General features: G+C 60.7%; 2 protein-coding genes across 4 annotated transcripts; both read left to right on the forward strand.

Moving 5' to 3' along the window:
* The first annotated feature begins 1,758 nt into the window (after positions 1–1,758).
* Positions 1,759–17,270, forward strand: SNRNP70 (small nuclear ribonucleoprotein U1 subunit 70). Of its 3 annotated transcripts, XM_058674457.1 has the most exons (11): positions 1,759–1,981; positions 2,482–2,638; positions 4,847–4,909; positions 5,027–5,081; positions 9,021–9,085; positions 9,209–9,271; positions 10,882–10,963; positions 13,881–13,982; positions 16,285–16,372; positions 16,458–16,483; positions 16,571–17,270. In XM_058674457.1, the coding sequence occupies exons 2-11, from the start codon at positions 2,492–2,494 to the stop codon at positions 17,137–17,139; spliced, it is 1,260 nt and encodes a 419-aa protein (XP_058530440.1). In that variant the 5' UTR covers positions 1,759–1,981; positions 2,482–2,491; the 3' UTR covers positions 17,140–17,270. The 3 variants fall into 3 exon arrangements, with proteins under 3 accessions (XP_058530440.1, XP_058530439.1, XP_004597056.2); XM_058674456.1 differs by lacking the exon at positions 16,458–16,483 and having other exon boundaries at positions 1,762–1,981; positions 16,485–17,270; XM_004596999.2 differs by having other exon boundaries at positions 1,766–1,981; positions 16,458–17,270.
* A 2,508-nt stretch (positions 17,271–19,778) lies between these two features.
* Positions 19,779–22,450, forward strand: LIN7B (lin-7 homolog B, crumbs cell polarity complex component). Its single transcript, XM_058674375.1, has 6 exons — positions 19,779–19,883; positions 20,148–20,266; positions 20,471–20,542; positions 21,007–21,216; positions 21,984–22,147; positions 22,352–22,450. The coding sequence occupies exons 1-6, from the start codon at positions 19,841–19,843 to the stop codon at positions 22,371–22,373; spliced, it is 630 nt and encodes a 209-aa protein (XP_058530358.1). The 5' UTR covers positions 19,779–19,840; the 3' UTR covers positions 22,374–22,450.
* The last annotated feature ends 5 nt before the right edge of the window (positions 22,451–22,455 follow it).

The raw sequence follows: 22,455 nt of genomic DNA on the forward strand, positions 1-22,455 counted from the left end.
GCCAGGATTAGAACCAGCCCCTATATGGGATCCCGGTGCATTCAAGGTGAGGATGTTAGCCGCTAGGCCACCACGCCATGCTCCCAATGGCTTCTATAGCCAGAGTTAGACAGGTTGCAGCCAGGAGATTCTTTGGGGTCTCGCACACAGGTGCAGGGGCTCAAGGCTTTGGGCGGTCCTCTACTGTTTTCCCAGGTCATAAGAAGGGAGCTGGATGGGATGTGGAAGTGAAGCAGCATAAACTGGTGCTCATATAGGATGCTGGTAATACGAGCAGTGGTTTAATCTACTGTGCCACAAGGAAGGCCCCAGAAAGAGAGTATTTTGAGCTCCACCTTGAAAATGCATCCCAGACTGGGCTTGCCTTCCCACTCAGCTGCTACACTGGTCCAGATGATGGTCACTACCTTCCTGCTGGAACTTGGAGCATTCTAACCCCTCCAATTTCCCCTTCAGACCCTTCCCTGCTCCCCCCACACCTCTCCTCAGCCTTAGAAATGATTTAGCTTGCAACTCAGCCGACCAAGCTCAGCCCCCCCATGAGAGGGGCAGCCTGACACTACACACTGGGAAGTGTGCCTTTTCAGGAATGAATCAGTGGAGAGGAAATCTATTTTTTCTCTTTGTCTCTCTTCTTTTATAAGAATGTTACATTCCCTGTCCCCAAAGTTGGTCATTGCAGTTTTGCACTGATTTTTGTTACTATTAAAAAGTCCATTGAGTGTCCAGGGCAGTAGCCCAGTGGCCAAAGTCTTTGCCTTGTATGTGCCAGGGTCGTATACTGGCACCAGTTCATATCCGGGTTGCTTCCCTTTGCTTCCAGCTCCCTCTCATGTACCTGGGAAAGCAGCAGAGGATGGCTCAAGTCCTTACACCTATGTGGGAGACCCAAGGCTCCAGGTTCCTGGCTTCAAACCGGCCCAACCCTGGCTATGACAGCCATCTGGGGGATGAACCCGTGGACGGAAGATCTCTCTGTCTCTCCTTCTCTCTGCAAATCTTATAACCAACAGGATGAGGATCTGCAGACGTTGGTGTGGGAGGGGTCGTGGCGCCAATTGCATACCCAGGATGCCAAGCATGTGTCCCAGCCACGGCTTCTCGCTTTCTGATCCCCTGTCCACTCTGACCCAGTCCAGGGCCTGAGCACCTGCTGGTGACCCCTGCAGATTTCCCTTCCATCCGACTCTGCTTCCTGCCCATCTCCGTTTCCATAACAGCTTCGCCATCTCTTCTCAGCCTCTCTACCCCCATTTTCATTTAAGATGGCCACTGTCAGAAATTGCTTTTTTTTTTTTCCATTTAAATGCCATTACTGGCTCTGTCAGTATGATGTAACGTCAGAACGAGCCTCTGGAATCTCACAGCCGAGCGTGCATTCCGGGGAGACACAAATCGCAACCACACCATTCCCATAGGGACTCTTTGCCAGGCGGCGGAAGGCGACAGGCACACGCAGCTGCGAACCACCCGGAAAGTGTGCTCGCAAAAGGGGCGGAGCTTCGGGCTGCGTCTCGTGGGCAGAGACGGTTGGAGTCTCCGGCGCGCGTGCGCAGTGCCGAGGCCGCCCGCCGCGGCCTAGCGGGTTGGCGTGCTCGCGCGTGCGCAGTGCCGTGGCAGCCAGCCGCGGCAGAGCAGGTTGGCGAGCTCGCGCGTGCGCAGTGCCATCCCAGCGCGCCACGGCCTAGCGGGTTGGTGAGCTCGCGCGTGCGCAGTGCCGTCCCAGTCCACCGCGGCCGGGCGGGGCAGCGAGCCTGCGCGTGCGCAGAACGCCGGCGGAGGGATTTGCGGCCGGCTTTCACCTCGGGCTCGGTCGGCAGCCGCAGCCGCGCGGGCTCCTGAGTAGCGGCCTGGTGCGCGCGCCGGGCGGGCGAGCGATTCCGACGGCGCCTCCTAGGCCGAGCGGACGGAGGAGGAAGAGGAGGAGCAGGCCTTGTGGCTGAAGGGCCGACGCTAGGCCGCGGAGGGGACCGCGCGGCGGGTGAGCGCGACTCGAGGGAGGGAAGCCGTGTGGGGGTGCGGGGCCGCTCCCCGCCAGCCCGCGCGGGGCTCCCTGGCGCCGTCCGCGCCCTTCCCCACTCCGCCGCAGCCTTCTGCGCCCCCTGGAACCTCCCGGGCCCCTCGGCCCTGCGGCCACAGACGCCCCCGCCCGCCGCCGTCCCCTTCCCACAGGCCCTTGCGGTCCGGTTGTCTCCCGGGGCGTCCTGGACCATTACCCACAATGCCCTTCAGCCCGCTGTGTTACCCAGCAGCCCGCGGGGTGGAAGGTGGGGACGGCCTGGACTCCCAGCCCTGCGCCCCTCTCTCGCCTTTGTGGCCCTGGGCGGCCTCGCCCCCTTCTAGAACGTGTGGCTCTGCCCTTGCGGCGGCTCCCGTGTAGACACGCCCACCCTGCACTCCCTCCTCGTGCGGGTCCCCGGGGTGCTGGGGGGGATTCAGGGCTTCGCCCCCGTCGGCTCAGCCTGCGTTGCCTCTCCTCAGACCCAGCAGCATGACCCAGTTCCTGCCGCCCAACCTCTTGGCGCTCTTCGCGCCCCGGGACCCCATCCCGTACCTGCCGCCCCTGGAGAAACTGCCACATGAGAAACACCACAACCAGCCCTACTGCGGCATCGCACCCTACATCCGGGAGTTTGAGGTGAGTTGGGATGGGCTTGCGGTGCAGTGCTGCAGCCCCCAGCTCCGTCTTAGCCGAGTGGGGGTGCAGGGCCGCAGCCCCCAGCTCCGTGCTAGCCGTGTGGGGGTGCAGGGCCGCAGCCCCCAGCTCCGTGCTAGCCGTGTGGGGATGCAGGGCCGCAGCCCCCCAGCTCCGTGCTAGTTGAGTGGGGATGCAGGGCCACAGCCCCCAGCTCCGTCTTAGCCGAGTGGGGGTGCAGGGCTGCAGCCCCCAGCTCCGTCCTAGCCGAGTGGGGGTGCAGGGCCGCAGCCCCCCAGCTCCGTGCTAGCCGAGTGGGGGTGCAGGGCCGCAGCCCCCCACCTCCGTGCTAGCCGAGTGGGGGTGCAGGGCCTCAGCCCCCCGCTCCGTGCTAGCCGAGTGGGGGTGCAGGGCCGCAGCCCCCCAGCTCCGTCCTAGCCGTGTAGGGGTGCAGGGCCGCAGCCCCCCAGCTCCATCCGGGAGTTTGAGGTGAGTTGGGATGGCCTTGGGGGGTGCAGCGCTGCAGCCCCCAGCTCCGTCCTAGCCGTGTAGGGGTTTAGTCACGTTGGCCCTGGAAGGTTCTGAGGGGATTCAGTGATGAGGGACTGCAGAGTGCCAACACCATGTTGGCTGTGTGACTTGAGCCAGGACTGAGTCCCCTGTAGGCCTGGGTTCTTAACATCTGCATCATGTTGCAGAGTTAAGCAGCAGAAATTGCACAAAGCAGTTAGTACTAGGTATTAAATGGCCAGTTAGGGGCCAGTGCTTGACATGGAAGGCTTAAGGTTTTGTGGCATTGGTATTTTGTATGGGCACAGGTTCATATCCCAGCTGCTCCACTTACCTGCCTGTGGCCTGGGAAAGCAGTGGAGAACGGCCCAAAGCTTTGGGGCCCTGCACCTGCTTGGAAGACCTGGAAGAATCTCCTGGCTGCTGGCTTCCGGCCGGCGTAGCACTGGTTGTTGTTGCAGCCATTTGGGGAGTGAACCAGCAGATGAAAGATCTCTCTGTGCATCTGCCTTGTCAATACAAATGAGTTAGAGTTTTTAATTGAATCTGCAAATGTTGAGGTGTCTGGCTGTCTCTGCCGGTTTTGTTCAGGAAGGGTTGGCAGTGTGTATTTAGAGTGATTGAGGCTGTGGCCTGGGGGTGATGGCTCTGCCCCGTGGACAGGTGTGACTGGGCAGCCTGGGGCCTGGATCTTTATTTGCCATGGGTGAGGTTGGCGTGACAGCATCCCCTTTTCAGGGTATTTCTGTCAGGAAGGTGGTCTCTGGTATGGGGAGGGGGTGCAGCTGGAGATGGCAGTACCCAGCAGGCCTTCGCAGAAAGGAGGCGCTGTGTGCGAGTTGGCCCTCCCTGTGAACTGGCACTTGTGAAATGTTACTGGCCAGTGAAATGAGCAGGGCCAGGCCCACGGCGCCAGGCGCCTGAGAGCCTTACCAGCAGCCAAGACTCTCAAGGGAGTGTCCTGGTGCCTCCTGGGGGGCGGCTGGCCAGCCCTAACCCTGGCCGTCCTCTGGGCCTATGAGGGGCGGGCTCCAGCTGAGGAGTTCTCAGCAGGTGTCCACCAGCACCTGGGGTTCCCTATCCACTGGAGACTGATACTTTAGATAAATACAACGTGGTTAGGTTATTTTGTTTCAGTGTAATCGTATTTGTTCCTGTATTTTTGTTATTATTTAGTTTTTCTAGTATTTATTTGAAAGAATGATATAGAGAAGGCGAGGCAGGGAGGGCTTGCATCTGCTGGTTGACTCCCCAAGTGGCTGCCATGACAGCTTGGCCTGGGCTGGGTCTCCTGGATCTCCCACGTGGCTGCAGTGATCTGGACTGGTCTGTGGAGCAGCTGGGACTCTGTGCATCATTGGCAGCTGCTTAACCCACTGTGCCACTTCTGGGGTTTTATTTGTGAAGATGCGCCCGTGAAACAGGATCAGTTTTTGTGTGTGTGTGTGTGTGGCTTAAATGAGCACAGAGATGACATTTTATGGCTGGGCCCAGTGGGCGTGGCCCCACTTGGTCAGGTTGTCACAGACTGCAGGGCTCACATACAGCCTTGGTCAGTGAATCACAACTGACCTTGTCTCTCCCTTGCCTCCACTGTGACCCCCAGCTGTGTGTGTCTGTGGATGGGGGGCACTGTGGTCCCTGGGGATGTCCCTTGCTGTTTGTCCAAATCCCTCCACCGTCACCTCGTGTTGTTCCCAGGACCCTCGAGATGCCCCTCCTCCAACGCGTGCAGAGACCCGCGAGGAGCGAATGGAGAGGAAGGTGGGTCGTCTGGACCTTCCGGCTGCAGGGGCGGGTCACAGGGCCCCTCTTTCCAGAAGGGGGTGACACCAGGGCGCTGTATCCGCCTTCACCTCTGCCTCCCTTTGCTCCTCACAGAGAAGGGAGAAGATCGAGCGGCGCCAGCAGGAAGTGGAGACGGAGCTCAAGATGTGTAAGTGGGGTTGCTTGGTGGGGCACACGGGGCGTGCTCATCGAAGGCCTGCTTTGTGTGAAAACTGGGTGCTTGGGGGCTTATGTAGCCCTCCTGCCTGCCACCCCCTGGGTTTTAAGTGTGGGGTTGGCGGGGAGACCCCGTCCCTTCCTGCATGGGAGTGTGCCTGCCTGTCTCACAGGGGCTGAGGCCCTGAGGTTGGTGCTAGCTCCGCCTTTAGCTCCCTGGCCCCCGGGCCGGGGTGTTGTGGCAGACAGGTGCATTGTAGCTCTTAGCCCTGTTAGCGTACCTTGGGCCTAGTGAAGCCCAGCTGAAGTTTTGGGCTTCTCCACCCACCCTTCCCCAGGCTTGGGTGGCTTGCTTCCCTCCCAGCCTGTTCCCTGTGGTGACACAGCACCGGCAGCCAGCCTCCTTGGTCGCCTTGTCCCAGGGCGCAGAAGGACCTCAGCCCCTGCTGGCCTGGGATCCTGAGCTTGGGCTGTTCTCTTCCCTGGGACTAACCATCCAGCTCTGCAGGTCAGGCCCTCGCTTGATCACACAACTTTTTCAAGGGATTTATTTGAAAGGCAGAATTAGAGCTCCCTGTGCTGGTTCACTCCCCAGATGGCCGTGATGCCCAGAGCTGAGTCAGGTTGGAGCTAGGGTCTTGTCTCCCAGTGTGAGTGGCAGGGACCCATACACCGGGGCATATCAACCAGCTGCCAGGCCCTAAATAGACGTCGTGGGATGCTGGCATCGCAGACACCACGCACCAGCTCCCCCAGCCAGTTTCTTTCTAGCACCTTCTTGTTTTTACCCTTCCCTGAGCTTTCCAAGCACTTCTGCCTTGGGGAGTCATTTGGCTGGCCAGCATGAGCAGTCCCCAGGGGCCCCTGCACCTCTGACTAGTGCACCACCTCCCTCAGCCAGGGTCGCTGAGGGCCTTCGGGACCTGTATGGCCCGAGAGCGTCCTCTCGCTTTCAGCATGAAGGACAAAGCCCCGTCCCACTAGCTCAGGCCTAGTGATCTGAACTTGGCTTTTTATTGGAAAGACAGATTTACAGAGAGAAACAAAAAGATCTTGCATCCGATGATTCACTCCCCAGGTGGCTGCAATGGCCGGAGCTGTGCCGATATGAAGCCAGGAGCTCCTTCCTCTCCTGCTTTCCCAGGCCGCAGACAGGGAGCTGGGTGGGAAGTGGAGCAGCCGGGATTAGAACCAGCGCCCATATGGAATCCCAGCGCATGCAAGGGGAGGACTTCAGTCACTGGGCTACCACACCAGGCCTGTTTTTTTGTTTTGTTTTGGAAGGCAGAATTATAGAGACCTTCCACCTGCAGGTTAACTCACTGAACGGCTGCAGTGGCCAGGGCCAGGTTAGACCAGAGCCAGGAACTCCTCCTGCTTGTCCCGTGTCGCTGCAGGGGCCCAAGCTCCTGGTTTGGAAGCATGGCAGCTGGGACCAAGTGAATTTTGAGATGTATCTTAGTGCTGTGATTATGTTGGGCTTTTTTCTCCTTCCCACTGTCCTTTTAAACCTTTTTTCTTTAGAGGCCAGAATATCCAGCTTTGATTTGAAATAATTTAGCACAGGGAAGGTGGAGATGGAAACAAATTCAGCCACATGTTGGTACTAGTTCTTGGGGACCACTGTGCTGGCACTGTGCCCGTTGCGTGAGCTTATCTGCTGCAGAGACGGGCAGCGCTGTGCCCCTGTCACCGCTCGCCCCGCCACCTCAGGGGGCAGAGCTTAGGAGGTGCTGCTTGTCGCGCCTGCACGATTCTTCCTATTCTGGGCTTTTCCAGCGGCTGAGCCTGATGTGCTTACTGCTGGTTTCCCTTGCTCTGCCGGGGGCCTGTCAGTGTTGACGGAGGGAGAGCCAGCTCTGTGACGCTGCCCGCACTGTGCAAGGCCCACAGGGTTTCCCACCTCAGTCAGCGCCTGCTCTGGGCTGGTGCCTGGATGAGCCCTTTGATTGTAGACTTCCCCAGGCAACAGGGAGGTCAGAGGGTGCCCTTGGGCACACGGTGGGTGCTGGCCAGCATCTCTGTGCCCTTTTTCCCCGCGGCTTTACTCCCATGATGGCCTCTGGTCAGAGCTGATCCATCCGAAGTCAGGAGCCAGTTGAGCCTCTGGGCTCCCGCCATCTCCCCGTCTCGGAAGTGTGTATCTGTAAGACTGGCTTATTTGAAACAGCTGCAGGAGGGAGGGAGCGGTGGAGAGGGCTCCTGGGTCTGCTGGTTCGTTCCCCAGGGGACTGCGTCTCCTTTGTGCAGGGTCCCCCGGCTTTGCACTGTCTTCCACTGCTTTCCCAGGCTGTACACAGGAAGCGGGATGGGAAGTGGGGCAGCCGGGACTGCCTTGCAGCATCACTATGGGCTGCATAGCAAGAAGCAGCTTTCCCCGGTGAGACCACTCTGCAGGCCCCTTGGTTTTGTTGGTTTACAGTTGTTGATTGGAAAGGCAGCGGGACAGACATCTTCTGGGTGCTGGTTTGTTGCCCAGCGTTGGGCTGGCCAGCACCAGGAATGCCTGTGGACTGGTTGGGCTTTTTTTGTTTGTTTTAAAAGATTTATTTATTTATTTGTATTGGAAAGTCATATACAGAGAGAAAGAGAGACAGAGGAATATCTTCCATCCGATGATTCACTCCCCAAGTGAGTGCAACGGCCGGTTCTGCGTCGATCCGAAGCTGGGAACCAGGAACCTCTTCTGGGTCTCCCACGCGGGTGCAGGGTCCCAAAGCCCTGGGCCGTCCTCGACTGCTTTCCCAGGCCACAAGCAGGGAGCTGGATAGGAAGAGGAGCTGCCGGGATTAGAACCAGCGCCCATATGGGATCCCGGGGCGTTCAAGGCGAGGACTTTAGCCTCTAGGCTACGCTGCCGGGCCCTGGATGGGCTTTTCTTTAAACCACAAAGAGGGAGAGCTTTGTGGGGTGTTCGCATCCTCGGATGCCTGCGATAGCCGGGACTGAGCCAGGCCTACTGGAGTCCAGAACTCGGTCTGGATGTTTTTTTTGCTACCTCCCAGGATTAGCAGAAAGCTGAAACAGGAGCAGAGCAGCCGAGAGTTGATGGGGACTCTTTCTTTTTTAGACTTACTTATTTATTTATTTTTGTTTATTTTTTAAAGATTTATTTATTTCTATTACAAAGTCAGATAACAGAGAGGAGGAGAAACAGGAAGATCTTCCGTCTGATGATTCAATCCCCAAGTGACCACAACGGCCGGTTCTGTGCCAGTCTGAAGCCAGGAACCTCTTTCTGGTCTCCCACACGGGTGCAGGGTCCCAAGGCTTTGGGCCGTCCTCGACTGCTTTCCCAGGCCACAAGCAGGGAGCTGGATGGGAAGCAGAGTGGCTGGGATTAGAACGCACCGGTGCCCATAGGGGACCCAGGCACGTTCAGGGCGAGGACTTTAACCGCTATGCTATTGTGCTGGGCCCCAATGGGGACTCTGGATGAGGGCGCGGCACCCCCAGTGGCCAGGCATTGTTGTGTGGATCTAGGGGTTTGGCTCCCCCCTCCCCACACGCAGTGGCCAGCCAGCTGGGTGGTGTTAGCCTGGGGCAGCACTGGTATCCCCGGCTGCTCCTGAGGCCACAGCACGCTGAGGAAGTGAGGCTTCGGGTCCTCTTGCTCCTGTTTTGACCCCAGGGTTGCCTGGGGGCTGTGGTGGCAGCACGTGTTCAGTGGGCAGAATGGTTTCCAGTACAGTTTGGCAGCTGACGTTTGAACTGCCTTTTCTGAGAAGTCTGGCCCCAGAGCAGGGCCCCTGAGGCTTGCAGGGCAGCCTGCTGTGTGCCCCAGCGCAGGCTACCTCTTGCCCTGAGCGCTGATGAGCTAGCTGTCAGGCAGCCTGCGGCACACCCCTCAGCCCTGCACCCCTCAGCCTGGCCTCTGCGTGTCTTGCTGCCTGCTTCTATGGCCACCTGCTTAGAGCTGTGTTCCTCACAGGGGACCCTCACAATGACCCCAATGCTCAGGGTGATGCCTTCAAGACCCTCTTTGTGGCAAGAGTGGTGAGTCCCCGGCTCTGAGAGACCGTTCTGGGAGAGTGGGCAGTGGGGTGGCTGCTGGCAGTGCCCTGGGGGTGTTGGGGTTGCTCCTTCTTCCCGTTTCACCCCATGTTTGTCTCCCTGTAGAACTATGACACAACGGAATCCAAGCTCCGGAGAGAGTTTGAGGTGTATGGGCCCATTAAAAGGGTAAGTACATTGGGATGGGGGGTCTCTGAAGTCGGGGTGCGTGGACAGGGTGCTGAGGGCCTGAAGGAAAGTCTGGGTTCTCGATGCTAGTCACATGGCACGTCATTTCAGGACAGGATTTGCATCTTGACTGCACGTTGCGTGGGTCACAGACCTTGGGGAATGGGAGTGAGATGGGAGCCCGCGGCTGCTGGGTGCAGCTCAGCACTGGCGGGTTCTGGCCAGCGGTGCCACCTGCCGCGCCACAGCCTGGCCCTGACAGGAGACCTCGGCGGCTGGCGCACCGGCAGAACAAGGCTTTGTGTTGAGTTGCATCTGAAAGTCACTTGAGTGCTCCTTGTTGCCATGACAGTGTGCAAGAGTTAGGTCAGAGCAGGAGGGGCGGCTTTGGAAGTTCCCTGCCCAGGGCTGAGGGGTGCAGTGGGGGATGGCAGTGGGGAGCAAGCCAGGCAGGGTAACAGCAGACTGCCTGGCTGCACCCAGCCCGGCCCAGGAACTGGCCTCCCACTTGTCAGCAGTGTCACCAGCTCAGGGCCGCTTCCTCCTGGCATCTTCATGAGCTCAGGGTCCAGGGCCTTTCCCCGCCCACACCCCAGAGGGGCTGCCTTGCTGGCAGGCATCCTGGGCCAGTGCCAGGCAGGACCCCCACCCCCACCGCCAGGCTCTAAGGAATTGATGCCCCATTGCTGAGGGCTTCTGGAAGAGCCATGGCCCCTACTCTTCTTCTGTCTGGGTTGAGTTGGGGCTTGGAAGCTGGGGTGGGGAGCAGGCCTCAAGTTCTAGTGGGGACTGAGTCACTCCAGAGCCCTGCCTGTCTGGTCGCCTCTGCTTATGGAGTGACAGGAGAATGAGCTGACCTTGACAAGGTCACCCTGACCCCGGCCTAGACCCGGATGCACTGCACCCTGGAGCTGTGTTCTTGACGTCCAGGGCTGACCTGGCGCCTCTCCTCAGTTTCCATGGCTTCCCGTCACTGCCCAGCCTGGCCTTGCACAGTGGGGTCCTCCTGCCCGGCTTTGTCCTCTTGGGGGACTCGGCCAGCACTGCTCCTCCAGGCTCTGTAGGCCTTGATGCCCTCCCGAGCTCGTGCTGACGTCTCGGCTCCGTGGCTCGGCACTGCTGGGCTTTGTGTCTGTGCAGACCCTTCTCTTGCCCCTGGAGCCCCCTCCCGCCTCCCTGTTGGCCCTCCCAGCTCCTGCCTCTTGCGGTGTGGTCTGCCCACTCGCGTCTGCTTCGAGGTTGCATGCCTTGGCCGAGTACTCGGGGCTTTCAGTGCCCACTTGAGTGGCCTCGTCTGAGGAGCCTGTCGTCCAGCTGTGATCGCGATGCCCAGAGCCGCAGCCCCCCAGCCGCCTTGGCCCCCTGCCTCCCGCCCAGCCCAGGGGCTCTGGGTTTGCTGCTGTTTCTGTGACAGGCTGATCCCTCACTCTTCCGGGCTGTTTGTTAGGTTGTAACCTAAGGGCCGTTGCCTCTGCTTTCCACTCTGTTGCTGCTCCTGCCTTCAGAGGAGAAATTGTGTGGGCTCTGTTGCTTGAGCCTCTGGCAGCAGGCTGGTACGCCATGAGGTGGGGTCCTGGGGTGGAACTGACCTTGGCTCCCCCACCCCGCAGATACACATGGTTTATAGTAAACGGTCGGGAAAGCCGCGGGGCTACGCCTTCATCGAGTACGAGCATGAGCGGGACATGCACTGTGAGTACCTGCGCCCCGCCCTGCCCGCTGGCCCTCACCTCTGCCCGGCCCTCCTCGCTGGCCCTCACTTCCCTGCTGCCCCAGCCCCTTCCCCCTGTCCCCTGTAACCACCCCGCACCTGATGTTAGCAGTGTCTCTTCTCCTCCCTCTGTTTCTGATATATCTTTTTTTTTTATTTACGTGTTTAAAAAAAAAAACAAAAACAAAATCCCCCACAACGTGTGTGTGTGTGTGTGTGAACCTGGGGAGGTAAGTGCCACACGTTGACCCTCTTGGGCAAGGAAGGAACTGGCTGGGGGCTGGGGCCAGCTGGAGGGGGGGAGGGCTTGGATTTTTGGGGAGCCTCTCCCTACCAGGTTGAAACGAGGACTGGCCTTTGAACCTGCCCTCCTTTTCCCCCAGGAGAGCTGGGGCTGGGCCACCCCACCCTCCACCTCCCCACCCCTGGCCCCCACCCTGTCCCTCAGTGGGCAGTGGGGTGATAGGCATGTCTAGCGCCTGCCCCCACAGTTCCAGAGCCCCTTTGAGGCTGCGGCGGCGTCCACATGGGCCGGGATGGGCGGGTGGGGCGGGCAGGGCTGCGGCGTGTCGGGGCCGCCGTATTAATTGACTGTTCTTATTGTCACTGCAGCCACCACGCAGCTGGCTTGCAGCTGATGCTTACGCTCCCCTTACAACACCTCAGTGTATGGTTGGTATAAGGGTTTGTATCATGGGTAAGATCACTCAGCACCGCACACCAGCCCAGCTTAGCCAGGCAGCTCAGCAGCAGCGAGGCGCCCCTCCTCCCTCCCTTTCCTTGTCGGGGTGCCCCATCCATGTGTGCCCAGGTGCTCATGCTGATCCCAGAGAGCAGTAGGAGCTCTGGCGGGCGAGGCAGTCCTCTGCACGTGGGCTTCGCCCAGGCTTGCAGCAGCAGTGGTGAGGGGGCACACTGGAGACGGGCCGCACCAGGGCCAGGGATCTGCGTGGAACCCTGCAGCCCCCACACTCCTTGTTTCCCTCCTGTGGGGCTGTCACTGGGCTGGCCCCGGACAGTCTTGGGGGTTGTGCCTCTTGCTGGCTTCCTGTCCTGGGCAGGCCCCCTGTGGGCTGGCTGCAGTAGCCAGTCTGTTCCTGAGGTGCAGAGTGGGCAGGAGCACCCCAAAGGGCCTGGAGTCTGGCCCGGGGTGCGGGAGGGTTCCGGAGGCAGGCTGCAAATGGCTGAGGTGTTGCAGGCTTTTACATAAGACCCTTCCACTGTCTGGAGACTTGAGGAGAGAGCAAGAGAGAGAGGGAGGGAGGCCTAGGAGACACAATCACACGTTTTCCTGACTGTTCTTCGGGGTTGGGCCTCTTCTGGGGTTTGGGACACTGAACCCAAGCGGGGTTCCTTGGCCGACTGTATTCGGGCCTTGAATGCCTTCTCTCTTCCCTGATCCTCCTCTGGGCAAGGGGCCGTGTGGCCCCTCCTCTGAGTGTGGCAGCACTCCACCTCCTGGCCCTGGAGTCTGTCCCTGTTTTGGGGCCTTGGGCTGAGGCCTGGGAGAGGCCTGTGCCACATGGAGCACGGGCGTGCTGGGAATTGCTGAGGGTGGACTGCCTGCTTTGTAAATGGAAGCAAGATCAGCCCAGGGGCTTGCCAGCTTTGCCGGTTGGGTGCCTGTCTGCTCCTTGTTAAGGCTCCATGAGGTTTTTGGGGGTCCAGCATTTCCTTCCTCTGCCTGTCTCCAGGTGTGAGAGGTGTGGGTCCTTTCTGGCGGGGCTCCCTACAACTCCCGTATCCCTCCCTGTAGTTTTAGCTGACCCCTTGGTTGTGGGTGTGGGGTCTGTGCGCGTGCTCAGGTAAGCTTGGGGGCTCCAGGTAAGCGGTCCCGTGGTCCCCCCTCCCCGGGAAGCCCGCCTCCTCGCCAGTCCCCCAGGAGTTGCCGAGCCCCCCCCATCCCGCTCGGTTTGGACACCCGCAAGGCCGGCTTCGGTAAATGGCACCTTTTTCTCTTCCTCTGGTTGTTATTGGGGGGCGGGCTGGGGTGGGCAGGGTGTTCCTCGTGGTTGGTCGAGGACAGCTTCCGAGGCCAGGGTTGGGTGGGGGTAGGGTAGTAGGGACATGTGGCCTTCCTGCCTGGCCGGGGCCCACGGGCAGCAGCAGCTCCTTTGTTTCCTCCGCTCCCAGCCCTGACGGGCTCAGGCTGGGGCTGGCCCCCGGCGCAGGCTGAGCTGACTGAGGGGGGCTGGGGCGCAGGGTCAGCCGGCGCAGGTAAGGCAGGGATATTCTCTCAGCGCACGTCTCCCCGGGCCTCCCTCCAGGTCCCTGGGAGCTCATGGCTGCCTTCCCGCTCCTGCCGTTTCCATAGGTTCCTCCTGCCCATTTCTGGTTCATTTTCTGTTCTGAGGTCTCTTCACCCATGCTCACTCTTCTCCCCTCCACCAAAAAAAGAATAATGATAATAAAACCCAGAAAAAACAGAACTGGTGTGGCCTGGGGTGTGGAGTGGCCCGGTGGGCCTCCTGCCCCAGCATGTTTGAGGGTGCATGCCTGAGGCTGTGGGAGAGCCCCCGCCCCACAGTAGAGTCCAGCATTCGGTTAACCTCCAGTTTCTTTGCAGCAAACTTTGGCCGCCCCAGCAGGAGGGAGCTGCTCCATCTGTGGGAGTAGAAAGGGCCTTGGGAGGCTAGGGTGTCGGCAGGTGGGGCAGGGGTCTTGCTGCCCCAAGCGGTGCTTGGGGTCTGAAGGAGTCAGTGGTGCCAGGATGGAGCAGGCCCCTCCCGGGGCTGGGAGAGGGTTGATATGGCTGTCAGTTGCCTGGCTGGCTGGGGGGTGTGTGTGAGTGTGAGTGAGGATGGGGACCCACGGGGCGGGGATGCCTCAACCCTGTACCCTGTCCTCACTAGAGGATCTCTGGGGACTCTCCCCTCCCTCTCCCTACATCTGTTGCAGCCGCTTACAAGCATGCAGACGGCAAGAAGATTGACGGCCGGAGGGTCCTTGTGGACGTGGAGCGGGGCCGGACCGTGAAGGGCTGGAGGCCCCGGCGGCTAGGTAGGCGTCTGCTGCCCGTGGGGGCACTGCTGCACGCATCCGTCCATGTGTGGCCAGCCCAGTGGCAGGTGTGAGCTGGGGCTCCCCACTCCTGGGCAGAGCAAGCGCCTTAGCGTTCCTTTGGCTCAGCCTGTCAGCGTCCCAGTGTGGCAGGGCCGCATGCCGGGACTTGGCCATGTTGCTCACTCACCTGCTTGCTCGCGGCCGGTGCTGCTGCTTGTTGGTCATTGATGCAGTAGGTAATTCTGATGACCAGCTGTGTACCAGGCACAGCACAGGCATCCTGCCCCTGGAAGTCCCTTAGATGCCCTCATGTGGTTTGTCTCCGTCATTCGCCATCTCAGGTCTCTCTGATTGCAGTTAGAACTACACTGAGCCCCCAGAAACACAGGGTCATGGCCGTGACCCTCGGGACGACCTGGGCAGCATAGCACTGCATTCCTGCAGCTTGCTGCTGTCTCGTTGGCCATGTGTGGACTGGTCTCCGGGCCCTTGCCAAGTGTGACACTGTGTCCTCCTAGTACCTGTGTTACACACAGTCCTCCTGGGCCAGATTCACGATTGACTTGGGATTGGGCCTGGAGGGGTGGAGGACCGAGGGCCTGCCACTCAGGTGCGCCTATGACAGTTCGTGGAGAGGATGCTCCTGCCTGGCTGGTTGGCTGTGGTGTCACTGTGCACCTGCAGCCTCATGCTGAGGCTGGGCTCCTGGCTGGTTCTCTGGGTTGCTCGTGTCTTCAAGGCTCTGCTTTCCAGTCGTCGGGGAGACAGCCTTCCTGGTGGCCGAGTTGGCATTGATGTTGCTTTATGCACTGAGCTTGGGTTTCTGCTTGCAGTGCCCACTAGTATGCCATGGCTGAAGGACGTTTATCTCAGATGTTTGCTGTTAAAAAAACATGCATATATTCAAGAGTTTTTGCACCCAGATAAGTTTGTGTCTTTTAATTCTAGCTTTCCATGAACTTCATATTCTGCTTATTTGTGTATGTGAGGCAGACACGCAGAGAGGAATGGAGTGCGCCCATGGTGGTTCATTGTCCAGTTGCCCAAGGGACCTTGGAGTTGGTTGGGCCAAAGACAGGACACAGCTGCTCAGCCCCACCACTTCCTTGCAGAGTGTTAGCAGGACGTTGGATCTTGTTGGGAATGAGGCCCAGGTGCTCGGATGTGGGTGTCTAGCAGTGGATACCGCAGTGCCCCCCCTTTTTTCCAGGTTGTTTTTAAGATTTAGTTATTTTAAAGTAGGTATATATAGAGAGTGGAAAAACAAAGAAGAAAATCTCCCATCGTATGATTCACTTCCCAAGTGACTGCAGTGGCCAGAGCTGAGCCAACCCGAAGCCAGGAGTCAGGAGCTTTTCCAGGTCTCCCACACGGGTGCAGGGTCCCAAGGCTTTGGGCCGTTCTCCATTGCTTTCCCAGGTCTCAAGCAGGGAGCTGGAAGGGAAGTAGAGTTGCCGGGATTAGAACCAGCGCCCATATGGGATCCCGGTGTGTTCAAGGCAAGGACTTCAGCTGCTAGGCCACAGTGCTGGGCCCTTTTTTTTTTCGGTGTTTTTAAGGTGTTGATTACAACCCATGAAAATAAACTGAAAGTTGAAACCTGTAGCACGGCTGCCTCATTCCTGGTCAGTTGCCAGGTCCCTGGCATTCAAGCAGCCACTTGTCTTCCGTTGTGATGAGAGCTTAGCCTGTGGTACTGTTTCCTGCTAGGCCCTGGGGAGAGAGGACTTGAGGCAGGGTCTACAGTGTTCTGCCAAGTTGAGGTGGGCAGGTGACAGACCGCCTTCTGAGTCCTGCGGTTGGCAGGCCTTCCTGTGCAAGGTGCTGTTCCCTGGTCTGCTGCCAGGCCAGTGTCCCACAAGGTGCTGCCTGGCAGGATGGAGTGCATCGGGAAGTCTGGGTTGTGGGACTGAGTGCAGTAGTGCCCAGAGATGCTCTGAGGATGGGGTGTGTGTGACCTGGGGCAGGAGGCCAGGACATGGAACCAGCGCTGGCTTCCACTGTGTGGGAGGGAGAAGGTGGCCTGCAGAGCAGGGGGGAGCTCATTGCACCATGGGTACGGATGAGCTTTGAGTGAGACTCGGGTTCTCATACAGTGCTTGCCACCTGGCGCTTCTTGAAAAATGTGGCCAGCAGTGAGGAGTGGGGAGAGCATTGTGAGGGGTGCCTGGCACAGGACCTGTCACCTGGGCATCATCGAGGTGCTGGGCTTCCTGCACTCTGTTCTTGGAGTCCCCACATTGCTGCTGCTTTGGGGCCCTGGCTCTGCTCACGCTGACCCTGTTTACACCGCTTCCAGGAGGGGGCCTCGGAGGCACCAGAAGAGGTGGGGCCGATGTGAACATCCGACACTCGGGCCGTGATGATACATCCCGCTACGATGAAAGGTAGGATTGGGGAACCTGGGTTCCAGGTAGGGGTGCTCACGGGTGGGGGGGAGCCCTACTGCACACCTCTGCCCACCTCATCCAGGCCCGGCCCCTCCCCGCTTCCCCACAGGGACCGAGACCGGGACCGGGAGCGGGAGCGCAGAGAGCGGAGCCGGGAGCGAGACAAGGAGCGTGAACGGCGGCGCTCCCGCTCGCGGGACCGGAGGAGACGCTCACGGAGCCGAGACAAGGATGAGCGACGGCGCTCCCGGGAGCGGAGCAAGGACAAGGACCGGGACCGGAAGCGGCGCAGCAGTCGGAGCCGGGAGCGGGCAAGACGCGAGCGGGAGCGCAAGGAGGAGCTGCGTGGTGGTGGTGGTGGCGGCGGCGGCGGCGGAGGAGGAGGTGGCGGTGGTGACATGGCAGAGCCCTCAGAGGCAGGGGATGCACCTCCTGAGGATGGGCCTGCTGGGGAGCTTGGTCCCGACGGCCCTGATGGCCCCGAGGAGAAGGGCCGCGATCGTGACCGGGATCGGCGGCGGAGCCACCGGAGTGAGCGAGAGCGGCGCAGGGACCGGGACCGGGATCGGGACCGTGACCACAAACGGGGGGAACGGGGTGGGGAACGGGGTAGGGATGAGGCCCGAGGTGGGGGTGGTGGCGGCCAGGACAACGGGCTGGAAGGTTTGGGCAGCGATGGCCGAGACATGTACATGGAGCCCGAGGGTGGCGACGGGTACCTTGCTCCTGAGAATGGCTACCTGATGGAGGCCGCGCCCGAGTGAAGGAGGCCCTGCTGCCCAGCTGCTCCCCACCCCTCGCTGTGCTCCTCTCCCTGCCCTGCCACCTCTTTGCTCTCCTAAGGAAAGGGTCTGTTTGTCCCTTGAATTTAAAAATAAAATTAACTTCCTGTTGATAGTGGGCATCCTGATTTCCTTGTTGCTCTTGAGTGCCCAGAGACCGCTGCCTCTGTTGGATCTGGTGTTCTGGTTGGCCTGTTCTCTTTTTTTTTTGGAGCAAAGTTGGACACAAACCCACTGGCTGTGTAATAGAACTGTCAGCCTGTGGGAGGTTGCAGGGAGCAGCTATGTGGCAGGAGAACCCATGCGTCCTGCGCCTCCCCTAGCATATGCAGTGTATGCTCCACAGGGAATAGACACCAGAGGAAGTCCCTGGCTCAGCTGGTGGGGAACCCCAGGGTGTCTGGAGCCCCACGTGCACTCACAGCCTTCTCGGGGTGAGAGCTGCTGGTGGAGAAAGGCAGCATTACCCTGGAAGGCCAGAGGAATGCAGCTGCCCTGGGCGAGGCCAGGAGGAGGCTCTGTGTTGGGGCACTCCGTGCTGGCCCTTGCATGAGCTGGAGACAGGCCTGCCCGTGGTCTGCACGAAGTTGGGACACTGGAGGGTGGAAACTGCAACCCAGAGAAGCACCTGGGAGCTGTCCACTAGGGAAATGGCAGATGAAGAGCCCAGAGGGGGAATCTAACAGCTGAGGAGACTGAGCCACCTAGTGCTGGGAAAGGCACCTGCGTGAGCTTGGAGAGGGTGCTTTGAGGCCTGCTCGGAGGAACTGGGGGTGGGCCCTAGGAGTTGAGACACCTGTGAGGGGCACCTGGCTTGGGCTTGCTGCATGCAGGCCCTGGGGGACCCAGGTGGCTGGCCTGGCTCCCCGACTCTGCCCAGCCCTGTCACTGCAGGGGCGTGTCCTTTGCATCTCCATTAAATAACGTGTGTGTTTGGAAGGGAGATAGTTTTCCAGTCTGCTGGCTTCCTTAAATGGCCAAAAGGGCCCAAGGTGGCCCAGCCTGAGACCGGGAGCTTCACCTGGGTCTCCCTCGGGGGGTGCAGAGGCCCTGCTCAGGCCGTCCCCCACTTCTGTCACCGCAGGTTAGCAGGGAGCCGGATAGGAAGTGTAGCAGCTGGGATTTAAACTAACCCTCACATCGGGAGCCTTGCACTGGAGGCAAATTGCAGAGGGGAGAAGATACACATGGCGGCAGTGTCACCAGTTTTCAGTGAAGTTTTCAGGAAGCTTGGGGACAAGATGATTCAGTGAAATAGCAATTGTGTTGGAGAATTTGAGAGAAAATGCGGAGGAAAGGAGGTACATGGAGTCCCAGGTAAGGAGCCGTCATCAGCCTGGGCTCCGTGGCACACGTCCGGCTGGACAGGACGTGAGCTTCACTAACAGCTGCCGCTGTGGAGATGGGAAGGAACGTGGCAGATGGGCCTGCATGAGGCCTGGCAAGCCCGTACCACACATCCCGGAGCTGCCTGCAGTCTCCAGGGCGAGGGCAGAGGGCCCAGGGCTGCTGCTTTCTGTGGCTAGAAGCAAGTGAGTGCCCTGGGGCCTGCATCCCTGCTCCTCCACTTCCCATCCAGCTTCCTGCTGCTGCGCCTGGGGATAGCTGGCGTTCCAGGGCCACGCGGGAGCTCCTGGCGTTAGCCTGGCCCATGCCCAGGCCATTGAGGCCATTTGGGAAATGAACTGGTGGATGGAAGATGTCCGGTGTGGTATAGTGGCTGCGGTCCACACCTTGCATGCCCTGGCATCCCATATGGGTACCAGTTCATGTCCTGGCTGCTCCAGTTTCCATCCAGCTCCTTGCCTGTGGCCTAGGAAAGCTGTCGAGGACATCCCAAAGCCTTGGGACCCTGCACCCGCATGGGAGACCCGGGAGAGGCTCCTGGTTCCCGGCATCGGATCGGCGCGCACCGGCCGTTGCGCTCACTTGGGGAGTGAATCATCAGATGGAAGATCTTCCTCTCTGTTTCTCCTCCTCTCTGTATATCTAACTTAGTAATAAAAATAAATCTTAAAAATTTTTTACTGGAATGTCAGATATAGAGTAAGATCTTGCATCTGCTGGCTCACTCCCCAAGTAGCTGCAATGGCCAGAGCTGAGCTGATGAAAAGCCAGGAGCCAGGAGCCTCTTCCTGGTCTCCCGCGCGGGTGCAGGGTCCCAAGGCTGTGGGCCGTCCTCCACTGCTTTCCAGGCCACAAGCAGGGAGCTGGATGGGAAGTGGAGCTGCTGGGATTAGAACCGGCGCCCATATGGGATCCCGGGGCGTTCAAGGCGAGGACTTTAGCCGCTAGGCTACGCTGCTGGGCTCAGTAAAAATTTTTTTTAAAAGTCCAGATTTGTCCTCTACAACAGCTCTGCCAGGACAGCATGTCGTGGCCCTCTCCTGTCACACACTCCTGCAGTCCTGGGGACGCGGACTCGGCCCTGTCCACTCTGGGCCGGACGGAGAAGCAGCGTTTGTGGAGTAAATGTGGGAAAAGCAAAGAAGACAGGCGGACAGGACAGTGGACGAGGCGCGGACAGCACGACGCCGCAGAAGGAGGGGGCGCGGGTGTGAGCGCGGGCCAGGGCGGTCGTGGTTACGCGCACGCGCGCGCCCGGGCCGCGGGGCGTGGCCTCGCGCAGCCCCGCCCCCGCCGGCGACGGGGCTGGCGGGCGGCTGGCAGCGGCGGCGCCGACATGGCTGCGCTGGTGGAGCCGCTGGGGCTGGGGCTGGAGCGGGGTGAGCGGGCGCCAGGGGGCCCTGGCCACCCGAGCCGCGGCCTGCGTCCCCGGATCCCGGCGCCGGGCCAGGCGCGGCGGGCGGGCGGACCCGGCGGGGTGGGCGGGGCTGGCGTGGGAGGGTCCGGCGCGCACCCCTGCTGCTGCGGGAGGCCCTGTCGGAGGGTGCGTCTGTCCCTGGCCCTCCTGGACTGCCCGCGCTGGCCCGGGTCTCCCCGGCTCCCGCCGTCCGCGCGCCCCCTGACGCCGCGCCCCGCCCCCGCAGACGTGTCCCGGGCCGTGGAGCTCCTGGAGCGGCTCCAGCGCAGCGGAGAGCTGCCTCCGCAGAAGCTGCAGGCCCTCCAGCGGGTCCTGCAGAGCCGTTTCTGCTCCGCCATCCGGGAGGTGAGAGCCGAGGCGCCCCCCATCCCCGCATCCCCCGGACGGCGGCTCCCGCAGGGCGCCAGTGCGCCTCGGGCTCCCGGCTGCTTCGGGAGTTGTGGTTTTCCTTGGGGCCCTGCTTGAGGGGGCAGGATGGCTGCTGGGGTGCAGGGGGAGGGTGTGGAGGCCTAAGGAAGCTGGCAGCTGCCCCCAAGCGTCCTCTTGCAGGTGTACGAACAGCTGTATGACACGCTGGACATCTCGGGCAGCCCCGAGATCCGCGCCCACGCCACAGCCAAGGTAGGCGCCCTGACCCGTCTTTGCCCTTGGCGTTGGGTCCATCTCAGGGCTCTCTCCACGCTGGTCCTTGTGGTTCGTTCCTCCCTGGCAGTGCCCTACCACCTTTATCACTTATTTTTATACTGCCCTTTAAATAACCGCATATTTCAAACTCCAGTAAATGTCATTTAAAAGCGTGTTGATCAACCACCCAATGGGACCGGGTCCTGCCTGTGTGGCTGGAACTGAGCCTGCAACAACTGCAGGCCAAGAACCGGCGATGGGCGGCTCCCTCCCAGCCTGGCTCGGCAGGTGCTGGGTACTGAAGACCCACTCCTGCTGAGTGGCATGGGTGAGACAAGCACAGGCTGGACTTGGATTGAGTCCCAAGCTTGGGTACCAGCAGCCTGGTCCCCCTGGAACCCCCCAACACTTCACATCTACTGTGGCACGACCCTCAACTCCACAGGACTCTCTGTCCTCAGGCTACAGTGGCTGCCTTCACGGCCAGCGAGGGCCACGCACATCCCAGAGTCGTGGAACTGCCCAAGACGGACGAGGGCCTGGGCTTCAACATCATGGGTGGCAAAGAACAGAACTCTCCCATCTATATCTCCCGGGTCATCCCCGGGGGTGTGGCCGACCGCCATGGGGGCCTCAAGCGTGGAGACCAGCTGCTGTCGGTGAACGGCGTGGTGAGTGTGGGCAGGTGCTAGCCCTGTGTGTCATGTCCACTGCTCACGTGCGCTGACCGAGCAGGGTCGTGGTGGCCGTCCTGATCTGGGGCTACGACATAGGTGTGGAATTGGGGGGGGAGGCTTCACCGCCTGTGCCCCAGGCCCTTCTCTGCAGCACTGGAGTTGGAGGGGGTTTGTGGCTGCGGATGCTGCGGCGAGGGCTTTGGCCATAGTTCTCAGGTACTGATGCGGGGAGGGCGTGCTGGGGCACCCAGGGGTATAAGACCACCATCCTTTGTAAGGGGACAGACAAGTGTTGGAGATCAGGGTTGTATTCAGTGCCTGCCCACCTGACAACCTGGACCCAAGGGTGCTGGGGGAGGGGGTGACACCCGGGCTGTGGGTAGGGGAGCCATAGGCTCAACTTAGCCAGGCAGTATCTACAAAGACTTCATGGGGCTTCATGGGGGAGGGCTGGAGGAGGGAGCTGGAGGGGAAGGGTCTGCAGGCCTAAGCAGGTGCAGGGGGCCGTAGAGGGGACAAGTGACTCAGGGGGGTTGGGCGTCCGCCTAGAGGCCATGTGCGGCTTGTCCCCACAGCCGTGGGAACCTGGAAGGTTTTCGGGGGAGGATGCCGAGCCAAGAGTTAATGGCCCTCCCAGGAGGACAGGAGGCCTGGCATCTGGGGCCTGGCACGGGGCTGCGGCGGCAGTTGGTGGCAGAGGGCACCCCCAGGCCCAGGCCCAGCCCCAGGCCTGCCTTGCCCGTCCCCCGCCCGCCCTGCAGAGCGTCGAGGGCGAGCAGCATGAGAAGGCGGTGGAGCTGCTCAAGGCGGCCCAGGGCTCCGTGAAGCTGGTGGTGCGCTACACGCCGCGCGTGCTGGAGGAGATGGAGGCCCGCTTCGAGAAGATGCGCTCCGCCCGGCGGCGCCAGCAGCACCACAGTTACTCGTGAGCCCCCCACCCACCGGTCACCACACTGCCTACCCCCTCAGCCCGGACACTCACACCGGCCCCTCTCCTCGGGGGGCTCCCCCCCACTTCCTGAGCCCTGGCCTCTCTCCTCCCCTGCCCGCCCCGCCGCCCTCTCCCCCTGCCGATGGTCTCCCCTCCCCCTGAGCCTGGCTCCCCCTTTCTTCACCCTCCCCCCTGCAGGTCCTTGGAGTCCCGAGGTTGAAAGCACAGACCCGGCCCCTCACCCCTGTACAGTATTTATTGTCGTTGGTTTCCTTATTTAAAGACGTTCCACCCTCACCCAG

Source organism: Ochotona princeps, chromosome 16 (assembly GCF_030435755.1).
Source record: "Ochotona princeps isolate mOchPri1 chromosome 16, mOchPri1.hap1, whole genome shotgun sequence".
Lineage (NCBI taxonomy): Eukaryota > Metazoa > Chordata > Mammalia > Lagomorpha > Ochotonidae > Ochotona > Ochotona princeps.